Source organism: Halyomorpha halys, unplaced genomic scaffold, assembly GCF_000696795.3.
Source record: "Halyomorpha halys isolate HHAL.00 unplaced genomic scaffold, Hhal_1.1 Scaffold61.1, whole genome shotgun sequence".
Classification (NCBI taxonomy): Eukaryota; Metazoa; Arthropoda; class Insecta; order Hemiptera; family Pentatomidae; genus Halyomorpha; species Halyomorpha halys.
This window is the reverse complement of record NW_027110400.1, coordinates 1,191,137-1,211,389: the sequence shown is the minus strand read 5'-3', so window position 1 is coordinate 1,211,389 and position 20,253 is coordinate 1,191,137. Positions and strand designations below refer to the sequence as shown.

At 30.1% G+C, this 20,253-nt stretch overlaps 1 protein-coding gene across 1 annotated transcript; it reads right to left on the bottom strand.

Annotated features, from left to right (window-relative positions):
• Positions 1–6,633: 6,633 nt before the first annotated feature.
• Positions 6,634–20,180, bottom strand: LOC106692563 (spermine oxidase). Its single transcript, XM_014438577.2, has 8 exons — positions 20,029–20,180; positions 16,374–16,628; positions 13,735–14,090; positions 13,464–13,626; positions 13,048–13,327; positions 12,759–12,979; positions 9,701–9,956; positions 6,634–6,714 (listed from the first exon to the last, which is right to left on the bottom strand). The coding sequence occupies exons 1-8, from the start codon at positions 20,088–20,090 to the stop codon at positions 6,703–6,705; spliced, it is 1,605 nt and encodes a 534-aa protein (XP_014294063.1). The 5' UTR covers positions 20,091–20,180; the 3' UTR covers positions 6,634–6,702.
• Between the last annotated feature and the right edge of the window lie 73 nt (positions 20,181–20,253).

Genomic DNA, 20,253 nt, shown 5'->3' with positions numbered 1-20,253 from the left:
AACTAATGCTCTGTTATCACATATTCCTATTAATGGCTAATAGTAAGAAGCGTGAGTACAGTAATTAAAAAATTAAATTAAAACTATTGTAATGTGATTGATCGTAGACTGTTAGCATAGTATAACATAGTTACCGAAACCAATGTAATTCAAATTAAGAAAAATCAGTGGTGCTGCTGTAATTGTGTACTCCCTGTTAAGCAAGTAATCATGAAATTTAGTAGTAACATGGAAGAAAATATAGTCGCCATACTGGCCAAGGTCATTAAAATAAGACAATATTAAGGACCTAATAAAATCTGTGGATAAGCAGGCGATATATCTTTTTGAATATGCTGAGAGGTCCAAGCCCATGGAGGAAAGGGCAAGGAAACATGACAAGTTAATAGAAAAATTGTAGTTCTATAAAAATCTCAATTAAAAATATAGAAATTAGACTTAATCACAGAACAGGCTCAGCTCTCAAATACCCTTGAGATATGGGTAATTCCCCAGAAAACCAGTGAAACACCAGAGGAAATAGTTTTATCTGTCGGAACGGCCCTGGGAATTAAGATACATAATCAGGATATAGATATGGTAGAAAGAAAAAGACCAAAGTAGAAGACACCTGGCCACCATCGTTAGTTGTTCATTTTGCCCTCCAAACAATGCGAGGTGTTGAATGTTGAATGAACCTTTTTCATCACATTCTGCCTTCTTTATTCCAATTTGATTTATTCCTCATCACTTCATATCATTTCTTTTATTTGCACATGACCAATATCCTAATGTCCTGCCATGTTAGCTCCCAATCCCTTACCACGCATAATGACAAATTCTTGGATTATTTCTTCCAATTTATCATACTATTGCCAGAAACATGGCATAAACTCAATGTCCCAATTTCTTCTGTCTCCATACCTAAGTATACTCTCCTTCCGTCATGGCCAAATAGATCGAACTAATTGTGGTGTTGCCCTGAAATTTCATGATAGTGTGAGGGCCAAAATCCTTCTAAAGTCTCCTTCCTTTGACATCCCCCATTTGAAATATTTTTTTTTTTCAAGTTTCTACAAGCTCCCTATATCAAGTTTTTTCCCTCCTCTATATTGTCATTTATAGTTCACCTTGAGTTCATTTTGATGTTACATTTGAATCCTTCCTTTCATTTATTTCTCTCTTTCAAAATTTAATGATCACAGGTGATCTCAGTACTAACCTTCTCGCAGATTCTTCCGCTAGATCATACCTCATGGACCTAATTTTCTCCCTAAACCTGTATATTGTTTTCTGCCAATCCATTCATCATATCAGTCCACTGAAACTAGACTTGATTTATTTATTATTAATTTTCCTTACTTTTGTCCACCACCCAAATTCCTATGTCTCTTCCTACCTTATCAAAATTTCCTATTACATCTCTATCCCATGCTAATTACAAAGAAAATTAGTTTGCGAAACCTTGATTCTGTGACTATAGAAAACATTGTTATGCATCTTGAAGCACTTTCCCTCTCCTTAGAACCTATCAATTCCCTTTTTATCCTTTGTCCACATGGTCGATTGCCTCTACTTACATTCCTTAATCAACATCCTCCTAAAACTCATACCTTCAAATTCCTTCACCTCTCCCCCTGGTTCCCTGGATCAACTCAGAAATAAGAGAGTTTATGAGAAGAAGAGATACAGCTAGAAGACACTTCAGATGCTATTCCATCTTTAAGTCCCTCCAAAATCTCACCCAAATATCTTTATGCCACACTAAGAAGCAATACTTTCACATCTTATCCCAAGCACCTGACACTAAATCCAAATGGAAAATTTTTAAGAACCTCTCTGTTGTAAGCTCTAAATCCTGTCCATATTACTGAGTTAATCTGGACAAGCATAACTCTTTCTTTGCTACTCCTCTTCCTTACACGACTTTTCACCTTATCTCATTCCTAACAACTTTTATTTCTTAAATGATTCCCTGATAACCTAATCGCTACAGACCTCAAGTCCAGAACTAGTGATTATGGCCTTGACCAAATTCCTGTAAAGATCATCTAACTTTGTCTCCCCATCATTTTTCCTGTCTTTCTGAACATTTTTAACATCTCCCTTCAAAATTCACTTTTGTTAAAACCTAGAAGAAAGTCTTGGTCTGACCATTGAACAAAGTACCTTCTCCTTCTCCAGTTTCTGACTTCCGGGAAATATCCAATTTATCTACTTTGTCCAAGCCACTTGGAAGATTAGTCCACTCCTAACTTAATTATTTTCTCGAGCAAAAATCTCTTTATTGAAAATCTCCCAAGACCTCCAATCCTCCTTAGACAATTATCAAATTTTAATGTTAGTTCTTTTTGATTTTTCGGAAGCCTTTGACTCAGTTAACCATAAGATTCTCCTTTCTAAAATTCAAAATCTTCCCACATCAAATAGTCTCCTACTTGTCCCATTGTTCCCAAACAGTCAACATTCCGAACAAATCTTCTTCCTCTCCCATCCTTCTGACAAGAGGTTTTCCTCAGGGGTCCTCACTGTCACTTACCTTTTTCTCCATTTCCATTAACGTTCTCCCCAATTCCATTCACAACTCTCAATACCACTTGTATGCTGACAATCTCCAAATTTACCTAGTCTCCCATCCCTCTGATAAGCCTTTGATGGCCTCAAATCAATATAGATATAGATAGCATGAACGCATGGACATTTAACAACAATTTAAGATTAAATGCTGGAAAAAATAAGGTAATTCTTATTGGTTTCAAGCACCTCCTTTATTCCCTCTCTTACTTTTTCTTAAAAACTAACCAATTCACTTCTACTCAACAATAAAAAACCTCGAAGTCATTTTTGACCGGGAATAATCATATTTCCCTGAACATACACAAATCCATAACTGTACTTAAGCAATTCCTTATGAATTGTAATTTAATGTTTTAATGTAATTTACCCTGTAAGCTGAAACTTTCTATATTTGCCAGGCAATTAGTTCTAATGTGTAACCATTAATTTTATGAATGAAGAAGTAACTGGTTTGGACAAAGGAATATTTGATAAATAAGACAGCAAAAACAAGATTTGATCATCAATATAATAGTATAAAATATTTTTTTTATTTTTAGATTTTTAACAGTCCTTGGTAGAATTAGGAAGTTTAACACATTTAGTGCCAGTGGAGGGCTGCCCAAATATTACGATAATGATGATGAGAGATAGAGAATAAAACATAAAACACACCTGTTCAAAGCAAATCTGACAGCCAAGTGAGCTCCGTGCTGGGAACAGCCAGACTCAGAATTAAAAAATATGTTACGAAGATGACGAGGTATTTTGGAGGAAATGTTACAAGTAGGTAAAAAAAATATTTAAAATTTTTATTTTATTTCCTTAATTATGTTATTTTTACTTACTTATTGAATCGCCTATGTATTCATTTTATGTTCCACTCCTTTCATGACTTTATTTTATTAATTTCATTCTGTACAATTATTTACTTTATGTCATTCTGTTTATATCTTATTTTTTGTATTCCTTGGTTGTTATCTTGTTCTTTGTTCTTAGCCCTGATGAAGGCTGGAAATTCTATCCGAAATGTTGTCACAATTAAATAAGTTATCTCAACTTGTTTGTGTTATATTTTGACCGCACCCCCCAGTCATCTTCTCCTCATATTATGATAATACTTTTTCCGGACACTGGAACCCTCACCAATAGAGATAAGTACTTGTTTGTAACTGCTTAGGTTTTCTACAATAGTTTTACTTATCTGGTCCATCAAGAATCCATTTGCATTTTTTATTTTTCTCCCATAACTAAAACTAATAAAAATTGTAAAATCTATTTGTTCTTATATTGCTGTAAGAATTAACTCAATTTAAAAAGCACACAAATCTTTCCCAGGATAGCTTTTGCAACATTCACAGGAGGCTTGGTTGTTCTCGGGACTGTCAACTATCAAAGTAACATAAACCAGAAATTAGGAATTTGTTATGTCATTACACCTTTTTTTACCCTGTTTTGTAGAAATAAGACAAGAAAAAAAAACTAGCCCAATGGTGCTCAATGTGATAAATTAATGTAAATTACATACATAGTCAGTCAAACAATCAAAACCTGTAAGACCCTGGATCATACTTTTTGAAAGGTATTTATGAAAAGAACTTAATAAACAACATCAATAATAATGTGATTTATTAGCAAAGAATTTTTTACAATACAGAAAACATTGAATCTAAACTACAATGAAGTTTTTTGTAATTGTTTCAACGTGAGCTCTTCTTGATTTCCGTAGTTATAAGCTGATGTTGATATAATCAATCCTTTCTAAATTTAATTTACATTTTTAATATTAATTTTTCAAAAATGGCAATGTGTGAGACATAGTAACAATGCGCAGTTGATATAATCAATCCTTTCTAAATTTAATTTACATTTTTAATATTAATTTTTCAAAAATGGCAATGTGTGAGACATAGTAACAATGCGCAGTAACTTGAAATATTGGGAAGGAAAAAATTAATACTTTCTTTTACCAAAAACAAAACATTTTTCACATATTTTAGAATAACAGAAAAAGAGCAGCTCATGTTCTACAAAACATGTGATTCATTAAAAGAAATATTTAACATAAAAAACTATTATTTACAGCTGTGAATGAAATAAATAAAATTTAAAAAAACAAAAGTAAGTAACTATAAATTTAAAACATCAAGTCTTTCGGAATAAATGCAAAAATATTTAAAGAAGCAAGCAAGGACTGATTGCCTCTAGAGGTTAGGTCATTGACTGCTTCTAATTAAGGGCTAGCTACAAATTATATATGGATTAGAGGAGGTCCCATCTTTAATAAGAATAGTTTAAATCACTCCTACTCATTTTAAAAATATTTTAGGGTTTGGGTTTTTTGAAACACAACTTTAAAGCTCATATAGAGAATAAGGATAACTGCAGTAATAATTTCAGCTTTATAGCCATTGTCATTTTTGAGATACAGTAATCAATAAATCAGTGAGTGAGCGGTTATAGATACTGTCTGGTTTTATTTCATAGATATGCCAAAATAATAATAAAATGATGGGGAGAGATTCCTTGCTAGAATAAATAGATTGTGTAAATTAATATTATAAATTAGATTTGATATACATCCCTTCTTGATATAATTATTGCATTCATTATATCACTGGTCACGCATTATCACGCAACTATAAACTTTGTGAAGTTAACTTAATTGTGTTTTCAGGCTCAAAAATACATATACATAAATCATTGGAGAAGTTTGTCGGGGGGTGCGGTCAGCAAAGAACAACATAAATAAACAAAACCATATTTATTTATTTTATGCCGACGTTTCGACCTGAGTTTCAGGTCTTCATCAGGGCTATAGAACAAAAGAGATAACAACAACATTTAGAGCAACATACAATTGAAAAGGAATAGTATACAAATTTAGAATTTTACAAAATATTGAATTAAATCATAAATGATAAAAAATTGATAACTGATAATAGAATAGTACAAAATTTTAATTGATTGATAATCGTGGAATTGTTTGGTAGTAGATTGAAAACAGCGACAGATGAAATATAATATCATGTAGGTAAGAAGATATGTATAATATAAGATATGCAAGTAGTGTCTAAAAAACTGAAAAAATAAATAAATAAATTGAATCTACAAATTGAACACTATGACAGACAATGAAAAATAGTGAGTGGTTTATATCTGAATTACAGAGTGAGTATTAACTTATATACCTATACTAAAAATATAAATATATATGGCGATGAAGACCTGAAACTCAGGTCGAAACACTGACATAAAATAAATAAATATGGTTTTGTTTATTTATGTTGTTCTTTGCTGACCGCACCCCCGACAAACTTCTCCAATCATTAATCTACGGTCAACTATCTACACCTCATATACAAACATCTATTAAATCCATTTTTGAGCATGCTGAGACAATAAAGTCAATTGCACAAAATTTTACAGTAGGGTCATTATTCTTCCAGTGCACCGTTATGTTTAAAAAATGATCTTAGATGAGTGGATTGTATGTTATTGTTGAATATTTATTTATGCATGCAATTTTTAAATAGCATTACTAAATTCATAATTATATATGTGTATATACTTAATTATATGTTAAAACAAAAGTTTTGATTTTTTTTTTTTTTTTTTAAAGGCTTTGCAGTGGTAAATTGAGCCAAAATATCATGTAAAATAAATGATTTTAAAAAATATGCTTTATTAAAAAATTAATTGATAGTAGCAAGAATCCTAACATTGAAGTAATTGTATTTAAGATTTTTATTTTTTCGGTGGATATTGTAATTTTTCTGAAGAAAAGTTATATACTGATAGATTGCCATACAAAAATCACTTCTGTTCATAAAAATTCATATTTTTTTTTTAAACAATAGTCTAGAAAATTTTTTCAGTTTTGTTTTCAACCAAGATTAAATTTTGTTATTTATTGATAAATATTTACACTAAACATCGAAATGAGTATAGGCTTTGTTTGGTCTGCGTTTGCTTAACAGTATGAAAAGTGCTTTTAATTCATGAAGCTAAAATAGTATAACTTCATTAAGAAAAATCATTAAATATTTTTCTTACCATGAATCTTATGTTTTAATTTCTAATCAAGAATGTTAGACATTTATGAAACAATTTAGTATTTTTTTTTTTAAACAAAAGATATTGCGAATGATTCCTTGCCAATGTAGATTAGGAATTGACCTGGAAAAAAAAAAGTATTTATAATCTAAATAATTAATTTTGGAAACATATTTGTAAAAATAACAAGTTCATGTATGTCTAACAAGTTTAAAGAATTTCAAATAGAATTTGAGTAGACAACCAGTTAGTAGTAACCCTAAATTTTATTTGTATTACAAGCATATAAAATAAACTGCTGGTCATTCACATGTTTCCTCATCTACTTATTAATCCCAATTTCATTCATTTTAATTATTTTTTATGAATTTTAAATATTGTTTTTAAATTTTCAAAAATATCAATTTATCCAGCTGGAAATTGATAAAATGTCATTCTAAATATTTTGTGGGAAAAAAATCAACAGCTCATTCAATAATTATAACATGACTTCCCACAAACAGGTCTTGGCTTGCTTGAGTAATGACCAAGCATTTCTGTCACTAAGCTGTTACCATCCAATTCCTTTTCCTAACTTTTATGGCACCTTGTAATTTGTAACACAATCTATGTGCAACAATGTATTCTAGTCTTGGATTACCGATTTCTCGACATCTGTGAAAGGTTTCTGTCAGTAGCATCCTAGGAATCACATGAACCAAGGCATTCTGGCAATATGGCCTGCCTATTGAAGTCAGTTTATTTTATTATTTATCACTGTTGTGATTTCTGAATGATTGAACGGACTATCAACAATCAGCTATCACACAAGATCTAGAGCGACATAATTGCCTTAACAGTAATTGGTGTCATGACTGTAACTATCATACAGCTTACACCAGGGTAGTGACTGCAATGGGCTGGAAACTATCACCATGTAAACAGACCTTTATATTTTTTTTGTGCCTTCATTGTTACAAACACTATACCAGACTACATGTGGGGGCCTTTTTTTTTTTTGTTACTGACTAATTATTTAATAGATTTTTATTCAATAGAGTGATCTTATAATAATAATGCTGTAATTTATTTCATTACCAAGTCTTGATTGTTAGTTAGATATGAGATAATATGATAGAAAATTAGAAATTTATTAATCTTTAGGATATGGTATACAACATGAGAACGGTATTGTAGAGGAATATGATCTTTAAGATCAGAGTAGGTATTAGAAAGTTGAATGTAGAATCTGAAGGCAAGTCAGAAGTTGGAAATAGAGGAACATAAGTATTCATAAATTTTATCAGAAAGAAAGAGCATGTAAAGTATAAGAGTGGGGTGAGTGGTATCATGGGAGTGGGATTCAGAGAAAAACAGCGATGAATAAGATTTTTAGCTATGTTGAGTTGATGGTAAGGATGTTGGGAGTGATAGTTTTAAAGTCTGCCGGAGTAAGTTTGTTTTGCGTACCAGTCTTTGGTATGGTTTTGTTGGGGTTTCTAATGATGAGGAGGTCAAGAAATGTAAGAGAATTTTTGATTTCAGATTCTACAGTAAAACGTAAGCGAGGATGGTAGGAGTAGAAGGTAAATAGGATATCAGTAATTTATCAGGATTTAGAACTAAGAGATCATCTACATATTTTTTGATAAAGATGATACCAACCCTTTCCGTATAAGACAGATCCTTTTAAGCAATTGTTTCCCTCCCAAATACATTGACAAACTAATTTACAATTATAAAAATGTAATGTCTCGTTTTGTTTTTTCAGCCCTGATGAAGGCTTGAAATTCAGGTCGAAACATTGGCCAAAATAAGTAAGGTTTACTTATTTGGATATATTTACTGTTCTTACTCCCGACCATCTTTTCCTCATATCAAAATATTAAATTGTTTAATATTGGTGTTTTCAAAATTCAAAAAAGGAAGAATAGCACCACATTTCATATCAATTCAAATATTTTACTACAATAAACCTGTAGCAATAAACAATAAACTACAACTAATCCTTTCCAGAGGTTTTTTTCTCAGCAATCCTTTTATTCTTCATAATTATGAGCTAACCATCAAACATCCCAAAAGTTTCATAAAAATCAATTCAGTAAGGTTATGTAGTAGTAGTTTAGATTAAGTAATACTTCAAAATATGACAGAACATTATTTTAAAAAAATATTGTTTCTTTAATCCAGAGAACTAAAACCATTTTTCATATTCAAAGACTAGGTCTGAATGTGAATGAGGCAAAATATTTTTATAAAAAATATATAACAGCAATTCCATAAGTTCTGGATCAACAGGACATGCTAATCAAAAAATTGGAGACTTCATATTTGAGCTTGTGAATGAACTTATTTATATAGGCTCTCAGGAAAACTCCGACATTGCATGCAGTAAAAGATTAATAATTACAAACAAGTGCTCTTTTGGGCTCCTAAGGCACTTCAGAAGGAAACGCTTCTCATTATAACAAATACTTTGAAATGCTTGTTCTGATTTTGTATCTGAATTGCTGAATCTGGACAATTTCAAGAACTCGTGCTCCAAAGATTTGAGGGTGGATCTTTTGGAGAAGAATTTCTTTGAAGAATCGTTATCATCGATGACAGAGAACAAATACTGAAATAGCAACCCTTTTTAATAAAACAAATGTCTTCAAATATATAAGGATTGGAAGGCCTCACTGGATGGGGGCCTATACAAGAATGAAAGACAATGAGGTTCCAAAGAAAATTCTGGAAAAGAGTTATGTGGCAATAGGAGAATCACCAGGCCAAGAATGCTGTGAGCTGATCCGCAGAAGGTGAACTGTCTATCTTGGAAGTGAGAAACTGGAAAGTAACAGCAATGCACCAAGTTAATGACCTGCCTCATCACTATTTGTTATGGTGGAAAGAAGAAGAGAACTTACTACAACATGACAATTAAGAGAAATCTCAAAAATATTTTGGGACAATTACTATACTCCTTCCACAGGAAATTTTAACAGTAAAACTTTTTTTTTCAGTTACTACATTTCTTCTACCTAAGGTAGTTGAGGAAGTTAAAATAAGAAAGTATTTATTTAAATATTGATAGTGTAGTAAAAATTTAAATAATGATTAAGTATTCACTTTAAAAACAGAAAATCACCTTAATACATGGAGGACCCTTGTAAGTGATTGAAAGTTTAAGTATTCGATCTGCTTCACGGATTCCTGATAGTCTTGCACCATGCAAAGTAGAAAAAAATCCAGGAACTGTTGCTTCACCAGCAAAAAGTACAATAGGTGGTGGATCACAGGCTGCTGGGAGAGGGCATTGTAAGGCACATTGATCCATTACAGAGGAAGTCAATCCGAGAAAACTTTTTGCACCCATGAAGTAAATATCCGTAGACCATTTGGATCTATGCACATCACAAAAATGTATCTAAGTTTTTACAACTAACAAAAAAATAATAATACTAGTATCTGATTCTAGAAACTTATATGTGGATCATTACATTTGTTAAAATTTCAATAAAGTTTAACATACTTCAAGAATTTGATTCATTAAGTAATTTTTAATTTACAATAAAAAAAAAAAAGCAAAAGCTCCATAATGAATACAAATTAATTGAAGAAATTAGTGTATGAAGATGTTATGTTATGAACATGTCAATTTGATAAAAATGTAATTTAGTGTATACTTATGTTTCACACAGGAAAATTCAGATTTTTAAATACCAAAATCAAAGGTTTATGAAAATTAAGCAAGGTGCTTTATAGAAAGATGAGTTCAAAATATTCTTCAAAGCAAAAAGTTCTATTTTTCCCAAAATAATCACAGACACCTTAATCCATTCAGTCTTTAATTGTTAGAAGACAATTAGAAAATTCCAACCACAAAGCCTTGAGTCTCTAAAGTACTCCAGAGTAATAATTATTCTTAAACATCTGGTTGAATCACATTTTTTTTGTGACAATAACAAATTAATGGATGTAATATAATCTTAATAATTATCCCAAATGTGAGAAGTGGAATTTCAAAATGTCTCTTGTCTATTTATCAAAATGTTGCTATATATTCATGTAAAATGCAATCTTTTAATTATTTATAAAATTCACTTTTAATCACAGAGAGCCTCATTCATAATCCAAAAAAAGTATATTTTGAAAATAATGTACAAAGAACTTTTTGAATTTCCACCACTTTTTTTTTTTAAAGGCATAAAACTCTCATTTCTTCAAAACCTATTGTTAGTATAAATGTTCCTTGGATTTTACATGTTTCTATGGAGTCAGAGCCTTGAGGTAAAGAGGGTGAAGCAAGATGCTAACACTCTCCATTTATAATAATTGTTTTTAACTAAGCATAAACAACGGGCTGGGACATCATCATGCTAAATTGCTTAATTCTGATGCTAAACTGATAAATCATATTGCTTAATTTTGTTCTACCAAAGCAGGATACTTCTTTTTTTAAATTCCATTAATTTAGAGTTGTACCCAGTAAAGCTCAATGCCAATCAACCTGTCACATGGAACCAACTTAAAGTATAAAACAATCTCATAATCCAACAAACACAAATTGGTATACTTTTCTATTTGAAACTGTTGTTCTCAGAATTGAACAGCCTGAACCAAAATGCTCCTATGACCACCACATCTTCATCTTCCACAGGTGAAATTAAAAAAAAAAAAGGATAAAAAGTAGAGACAGTTGGTATACATCATTAAATAAAGGAATAGTTAAGGCAAAAACAGTATATGCATTGTGCACATCAGAATTCAATAAGGATTAAAATTGAGACTTTAATGCACAAACAATTTTATAATAACCTACTATTCATTTATTTATATGAAATTTTATCTACTTTAAATCTTTTTTAAATGATTTGCCCTTATTGATAGAAAAAATAAAATAACTATGGCAAATGTTTATTTTTCAAATATATCATTTAGTAAGAAAAATATCTGGTAATTTCTATCAGGAAGAGTTATCCCCAGCCTCTGTAACTATTCAACACTTCTTCCCTAACCAAAGGTAGATACATCTATTGTATTGTTTCATTCTTATTGCATGAAGTTTTATATTTTTATTTGTTGATCCGGTTATTGTTTGTTTTTCTGTTTATGAAGAATTAGAAAAAAAAAAGGCATTTCCTTCTCAGTCTCTTTGGGATTCTATCAGGATGTCTGCATGTTTTGTAGTTTTGTAGGTATTAATATTCGGTATCCTTTCACATTCCTTGTCTACAAGGTCTGTGGGCTGATTCCCCTCAGGTTGTTCCAATGAGTTCAGAAGGTTAGTTCCCTCCGGTCATGCCCATGATTTTAGAATGCTGGTACCCTCAGCTATTCAATTTCTTAACAATGTCAAGAGGTAGGTTCCCTCAAGCTGTGATTATGTCAAAAGATTTGTTCTCTTTGATTAACTCCTTTTCATCGGTCTTAATATCACTAGTTAATCCTTCTAATATCTCTCCCACCTAATGGTACTAATAATAAAGGAATGTGCTGTATTGAGGTTTACTGATATCTGTAACTTCCTCAACACAAGCGGGAATGCCAAAACCTAAATCAACTACTGACTAAATCTTACTAACAGCCTAAATACTCTTACAAAGCCTTTTTTCAGCCTCATTTACTAGATAACTCAATCTTTGCACCACAAATATGTCAGTTAGAAGAAGATTGAAGTTTGAGATCATTCTCCTAAAAATCATTTACTAACTCTATGTTTCCTACAAGAATTTCTATTGGATACAGTCTTCCTCATCAAGACATTTTTAATAATTTCTCTCATTCAAGGGTTATAAAATTTAATAAAAACTGTGAATTTATTTTTTTTTTTTTCCAACTCTCAAACAGAAAAAAAAACACAAGCACAAACACATCAAGCGAATAAAAGTATATTTTACAACAGAATGGCATGTTATACCAATGTTATCAGTTGTAGATAAAATAAACGGTCTTTAGAAAGTATAGACATAAGTATTATTATAAGTATGAATTAAATAGATATCAGTTGAAATGGCATATTATTGAAAAGCAAGTATAGTTTCATCTTTGAAGACTGATAACACTAATGTACAGGTTGTCAGAATTCATGCTCTAGCAGCAAAAGTTAAGACCGAGGTCAAAAAGAGATGAGTGCACATTAGACTGCTTTTTGCAGGTTAGCAACAGGTACCAGCATATTTGGAATAATATTTTAATAAACATACCTCATGATGCTTATAGGACATGGTATTGAGGGATCTCCAGTTAATTTTCTAAGAAAATTAGTAATATCTTCAGCTAGAGTAGAACTGGAACAAGATTCAGTTTGCACAGCTTCCCGTCCTCCTACATCAACACGTAATATCCTTGGGGCTACTTCTTTCAAAGAACCTATAGACCTTATCCAACTATCTGTTTCTTGTAAAGCTGTGGGGCTCCAACCTATCTGTCATAAAAATTAAATGAATAATATCAACAATATTACGTCTTTAAAATTACACATTGGATATATACCTTCATTTTTCCTTCTCCTGGGCCCCAAAAAGGTCTGTCATATTCCAGGAATATATAATTTATATGCCCAAAGCCTAAATTATTTATGGCTTCAAGTTTTTCAAATGGTAAAGGTGGTGAAAAAAATGTTTCAGCTTGTGCTTTCAAAACACCAAGTGAAACTGTACAAATGACAAAATCGCAAGGAATTTCCTCTCCATCACAACATAAAACTGATCCTCGATGATCACAAACACATGATTTACTATCCCAACGAATGTTTTGCACTGGCTTATTGAATCTGAGAACAATTTCCTAAGATTTAAAATTCTTACATATTTTTCAATTTTGTAAAAAAATTACTAATATCTAATACCAAATTATGAAAAAACTAAGACACAAAATTTAAATGTTTCAATGAACAAAATTTCAAATACCTTATCTTTTCCTTCACTTTTGCTAGTAGAGGATCAATAAGTCTTTTTCCTCCATCCTTTATTACAACCCTCCCACAAGGAATTCTAACAAAACTTCCATAATAGTCAGCCGAAATGTTAGACAGATTGTCTCCCCATAAAACTTGTATTTCATTCATAATGCCTTCAAAAATTCAGTAATCTATACCATAAAGACATAAACGAAAGAATATTTGGAAATTTGAGTAGAAGTCATTAGAACAGCTAACTATTTAAGATTTGAGATAATTACCATTCATTACAAGTTGATGTTCAGTTTTCTCAGGATCTGGAATATCAGAAACAGCTTTCCATAGTAATGGATCAATATAAGTCCTCAAACTTGAGTTTACTTTTTTGTCAGCTATAAATAATGTTGCAGCATGAGCAAAAGCATCTTTGATAATGCTGTATGGCTTATCTATGTCATAAATAACTAAACCATCTAGTGTATAATATGGGCTTATAAACATATCCCTTAAAGTAGCTATATTCTCTGAAACAGCTAAGGTGAAAGCAGCATTTGCTAAATTTGCTCCAAATATTTCATCACCTCCAAGATCGATTTTGGCATGATGCATCTGGCACGTATGTATTCTTCCTCCAGGTCTGTAAGAAAAGATTTAAGATTAAATATTATAATATATATCTAAATATTAGAAATATAGAGGAATACAATTCTATAATAACGAGGAAATATAAAGAATTAAAAACCATTCAATACATTAATGTAGATTCACGCCTCCTTCAACCATGAACCTAATAATGCATAAATAAAACTGAAATATGCACTTTGAGTATTAATATATTGTAATAATAATAGAATATTGTTTTGATTGCTAAGGAAAAACCTTATACTTAAAAGTTGTCTACTTTGTCTATTTTACAATGATCTTTCAATTAATAAAAGGGTTTAGTGATGAGAAGAATATCTGACTAATATTTTGTCTCAGCACTTCCTTACTATCTACTTAACCTAGGACCCTTCATGGGTATAGATTACACGTTATTTTGTTATAAAGCAGTAAAATTTTAAAAGGAGTCTATTTTGATGCCATTACATAGAACATGTCTCAATTATTCAGTTGACCTGTGGGCAAGTGGCCCTCCATGGCTCACAAAAAACAATTTATATTTCTAAATTGGTGCACAACAGACTCTTCCTTGCCTTTGGGCTACAAGAGTATCATCAAGATTAAATCTTAGTTGCATCTATTAAATTGCCACTCCCAAAAAATATTTATAAAAGGAATATTGCCAGGTCTTCATCTTCACCTTTGTCTATGGCAATGTCCATTGACCATCTACTACCATCTTCGGCTTAGTTTAAAATGATCTGGCTCCATGTCAAGAAAGAGCAAAAACCATACTGTTATAATCTAGCAGTAAGCTTTATTGTCATAATAAATCATAATTCATATTGTATTACTAAGTTCTTACATTAAGTTTTTCAGAGTACCAAAAATGATACACAATGGTATCTTATTACCAAATAATATTTATTGATATTTGTGAGGAATTAAAACTTCAATTTTTGTTATTATCAATTTCGGATAAAACCTCTCTTTTGTTAACTCGGAACATACATATTCTTTTTTTGGAAAAAGCTAACAACAGTAAGCGTATCAGATAACTTTCACATATGACTCTACTTTTAGTTGAAATGAATCCTTGCCTATTTCAGCAGAGATATTTTTGTACTATTCACTGTGGTAATTTTTTTCCTTATTAATTATCTAAATGAGATTTCATGTTCATAAATTAACTATTTTTCCAACAGTTTTTTCTTCTTTGGCAAAAGTATGGCAGAAAAAAGGAAATATAACAATTTACTAAAAATTAAATTCTATTCGTAACCATTTACTTTTATTTTTTTTTTTTTTAATTATTGCTATTTACAACTGTACATTATAATACATTTAGTAAATTTGATCTCAGAACCATTTACTTAATGCTAAATTGTAATAGAATTAATTTAAATTTAAACATGGAGAAGTTCTTTATTCTTTCTTTCCCAGGCTCGCCTTCCAAGTTTCTTAGGTATTCTACACAGTTATCCACTCCATATGTTCCAATACCAACTCAACTGGTTCTTTTTAATGAAGGGCACCAGATACAGTTCCAAGAATAATTTTTTAATAATTGAATAATTCTTTCTAATTATCCAGTTTACATTCTTTCACTCTCTTTGGTAAGTATCCAATTCTAACAACCACATCATCACAAGTGGTTTAATAATGGTTTTATATAATATGACTTCAGCTGTGTTAAACAGGAAATTGAACTTCAATGAATTTTTAAGAGCAAAAACATCTCTTACCAGCACCTACTCTTACCTTAATTTCTTCTATGTGCTTATTCTTTGCTGTGACAAGGGTTCTCAAGCCTTGCTATTTACGAGTCTTGTAAGCATCGCTTCCAAAATTTACAGTATCTTCCATGGGGAAATTGGAGAGGAATTACTATGTGCAGATGCTGATGTGAAACATTTGATTTCGAAGATTGTGGTTAAGTGGTAGAAACTCTTAAAAAAAACAAAGATAGACTGACCCAATAAAGGAGGTAAACAACTTGTTGCAGGTGTGGGTAGAGAGAAAAATGCCGAAAGAGTTGACAGCATTGTCATTTATTTATTATTTGCCTGATTTTTAAGAAAGGAGATAAAACTAAGAATGAAAATTACAGAAGTATATCTCTCTTTAGGATAGTGCATAAGATGTTTTCCGTACTTTTAAATGAAAGGTGGTTCAAATATTTGTTTATAGAAGTGTTGGTATATAGAATAAAACTAGAGATATAATAATCTGTTACTATTCCAATTAACATTAATATGCTAAAGCCTCTAAATCTAAAGCCAATTGTTAACTATTCAAGTATTTGCATACTTATTACCTTCCCAATGCTTCTAAAATGGTGAAGTTTGTTAATCCATGTTGAAGAAGTCTTTCTGCAGCAGATAAACCAGCCATCCCTGATCCAACAATAACCACTTTCGGTTGTTGCCAACTTGGATCAAATTTGATGACTGGTTTGATTACTTTCATTGCACACTCTGGAACAAGTCTGTGCTTTTTACCTGCTTTTGTATTATCAACATTTTTTGAAGCACCAGGTTCCATACAAAGGTAGCAACTTGTGTGCAAACTCCTATGAAACAATTTTAATCTTAATTTTAATAGTAATGAAAAATCAAAATCAAGCTACAAAACCAATGATAACATTGATGACATTAAATTTAAAGGAAACTAAACTAGTGAAGTCTCCAGAGAATGGTATAATCTCGTGCAAAAGACCACTTTAACTAAGTACAATGTGATACTTACTAGACAATTATAAAAAATTAAAATAAATCAATAAAAATAAGAATTGTTTAAATAAAATCAATTGTATCCAAATTAAGGTCTCAAAACATTCTTTATTTCCTCAAAAGTCCAACATTTCGGCTATCATATTCTAATTGATATAATATCGATTAGAAGTTATAAGCTAGTAAAGCCAAAGAACCCATGAATTGATTTTAGAAACTAAAAATAAGAAGAAAATTCTTGAACAATGTTTCTAATAATCTTTGGCAAAGGCAATTAATGACTATCTATTACTACAGAAAAATCCATAATATATTATTTCTTATTAAGAGGAGTATAACTGTTCTAGAGTCAACAAAATTATTTATGTATATTTTTAATTGTTTCTGAAACTAGTTTTTTTTTTTTTTTAAATTAAGACCAGTCCAATAAGTTTATAGTCCCTAGAAGTAATTCAAATATTCTTTAAAGTTTGCTGATTACACTTTTTAAATTACAATGCTGATAATTTTCATTGTAAATAATATGACTGATTGGTTCAGCCAATATAATCTTAATGTAATACTATTTATGAAGGCATCAATTTATAGGCAGAATATTACATTGCACATTTAAATACTAAAAATATTCCTGTTTTTTAATTTTCCCTAATATTTTAGATAATCTGTTCTTCCACTTAGCTTTTCAATTGTGCATTTATATATACCATTAACCAAAAAACTAAGTAAATGTAGAAAAAACTTTTTAAGTTTGGTTAAAAATGTATAGGTATATTCAAATTGAATTTTTGTTTAAAATAACATTTATGGGAAATATAACATAATAATATATATGTACAAAAAAAAGTTAAATTAACACTAGTCACAACAAAGTCAGAGTAAAGAATTAAGAGCTAGAGATGGACTGGGAATCCAAGTTAACAGCAATAACATTTAACATTCTGTATAACATGCTTTTTCTAGAGGGACTTTTCGATATTTACGTGAAACCATTGGTTAATAATATTCCCAAAAACATTTGTCACTTGTTTTTTTTAAGGTTGAAATAAATTCTTCATGTGCTTATCAATGCATTGCTTTACCTCAAATTTGTTGATTTTAAACTATTAATTAAATAAGGAAAACAAATATTGACATACATACAACTATGTGTGTATCATATGAGAAATTTAGTTCAAGCATTAGATTTTTTATAACAAAAATAAACATTTAGCCAAAAAAGAGTGAAATGTGCAAATTTGTAAAAAAAAAAATTCAAAACGTGCAAAGTTGTGGAAATATAAAATAAGTGTTATTTGAATATCTCTTCCATGATTCCAATTTCAGTCGTGATTTCAGGAATTTTTCAGCTAGGGAATAAAAGATGCAACTGAACGAAAATTCAGTCTCCATAAGTATAAGTATGGAAGTTGAAAAAAAATTTGAATTTTTCTATATATTAATTTTTTTACAGAACCTTTATATTTTGCAGAGGTTGAAGTGTGTAAATATACTCAGGGTAGTATATTAAGCCTGTGATACTGATATTTTGTAAAAAGGGTAAATTCCATATTCGGTATTAATGAATTTTTGCTGTTTTACTAGAATAGTCATTGACACTAATTAGTTTTACAACACAAAATATAGTTAAATAAATGGACTGATATGATTCCAAACAACATATGAAAAAATAAATCTGTTATACAAAGTGAAAAAATGCTATTTTCTTGTTATTTCTAAGGCATTTTTAAAATGCCTTTAAAATCAAATATTTTAATTAGCTGGCTTAACAGGTGACCAGAGAAGGTAACAGTATAATTAATGAAAAAGATCTAATCCACCAACACAGATAAAATGCTGATAGATTTCTTCTTCAATTTAGTATTTTCAGATAAATGTAACTGAGATACATAATGGCTTCAAAGTAGATGATAATAGTTTAGAAAAACATATGTATTAATATAGGCAATTATAGAAAATAGTAAAGGTTTTTCTGGACTTCATTTCAAAATCAATTATTACTAGAATTCAGTTAAACTGCTGCAAAAGTTCAAAATTAATCCATTAAAGAAATCTCTGCTTATCTAGTAAATGAAACCATTCTATCTTTCAAATTTATATTGGGCAGCATTTAGTTGGGGAAAGCAAGTCTTCAAACATAAATAAGACTAAATAAATTTGACTCACAATAAAAAGTGAATGGCTTCCAGAATCTAGCAATATGTGCACCTACTTCAGGAGTGTTCAATTATGAAATTAGCAATTGGACTTTATTTTAGAAAAGACACCAAAAATAGGATTTGAATAATCCAGAAAAAATCTCAACACTTCTTAGAATTCTTACAAATTCTGATCTATTTCATAATTTTTTTAAAAATAATAATACAAATGAGTTCTTCCATCAGAAAACAAATTTTGCAAAAAAAAAAAAAAAAGTATATTAGTAATTTTAGACTTACGAATTTTCAAAAATAAACAATTCAATTGAACAAATAAATAATATTTATAAATGGTTCTGAATAACACTGATGTATTTTAATTTTAAAAGAAAATATTAATTTGTTATTCACGTCCTCTTTTTAACTGATGAAATGACACCATTATAAAAAAAAATCAGAGAGAGTTTCAGTGATCAGCCCATGAATTTCAGGAAATTTATTCTTTAAAAAAAGATCCCTGTATATCATCACTCCGTTACAAATGACTGGAGGATAATATAGGAAAAACTTCAGTTAGACAAAAGTGGCAACAAATCATCTCTGATCTCCTAAAAACATAATTCGATTAATTCTAACAAATAAACATATTCATAATTCAACAATAGTTATTGAAATCAATCATTTCATTAAATACTACCTATTTTTTAAAACAGCATGTTTTTAGGAATCTTCTGTAACTCGAAATGTTAGTCATCATTACAAAATAGTAATAAGGTAAGTCAATATAATTAAGAGACTGATGATGAAATAAACAAATTAAAATTTATCTTTAAATAAACAAATGCAAATGCTAATGTCAGTGAGGGATAACTCATAACTGGCTCTAATTGAAATGTATTTAAACTGAAATACTTTTTCCATTTTATTTCAGGTACAAAACATGATAAGATTTTTTCAAAGATGTTAAAGACTCTGACTTTGACTTCTGTCAAAAAAGCCCTGCAACGTGGGGCCAAATGTTGGCTCGATTAAAATAGTTATCACTTTTTTTTTTTTTTTTTTGCTCCACCCAGACCATATTTCATTTATTATTGAAATGATTTACCTGTTTACAGGAGTTTTCTGTACTTTAAATAGATTCATCGATTTAGTAACCAAGCCAATCATAATCTAACCAACTTATCAAACAGAACTGACTTAATTTAAAAAAAAAAAATATGTTAATTATAATCATCATCACCATGACAACATAGTTCTTATTTCTAAAACAATGATTAAATTAAGTACAAAAAGGAAAAAAAATAAAAGTAAATAAATAATGAAATTCTAA

Coding starts and splice junctions, on each gene's coding strand:
- LOC106692563 (XM_014438577.2), bottom strand. CDS start 20,090: ATGATTGGCTTGGTTACTAAATCGATGAATCTATTTAAAGTACAGAAA. Junction 16,629..20,028: donor CAGAAAACTCCTGTAAACAG/GTAAATCATTTC, acceptor ATTGTTTCATAG/GAGTTTGCACACAAGTTGCT. Junction 12,980..13,047: donor CAGGAGAAGGAAAAATGAAG/GTATATATCCAA, acceptor TTTTTATGACAG/ATAGGTTGGAGCCCCACAGC.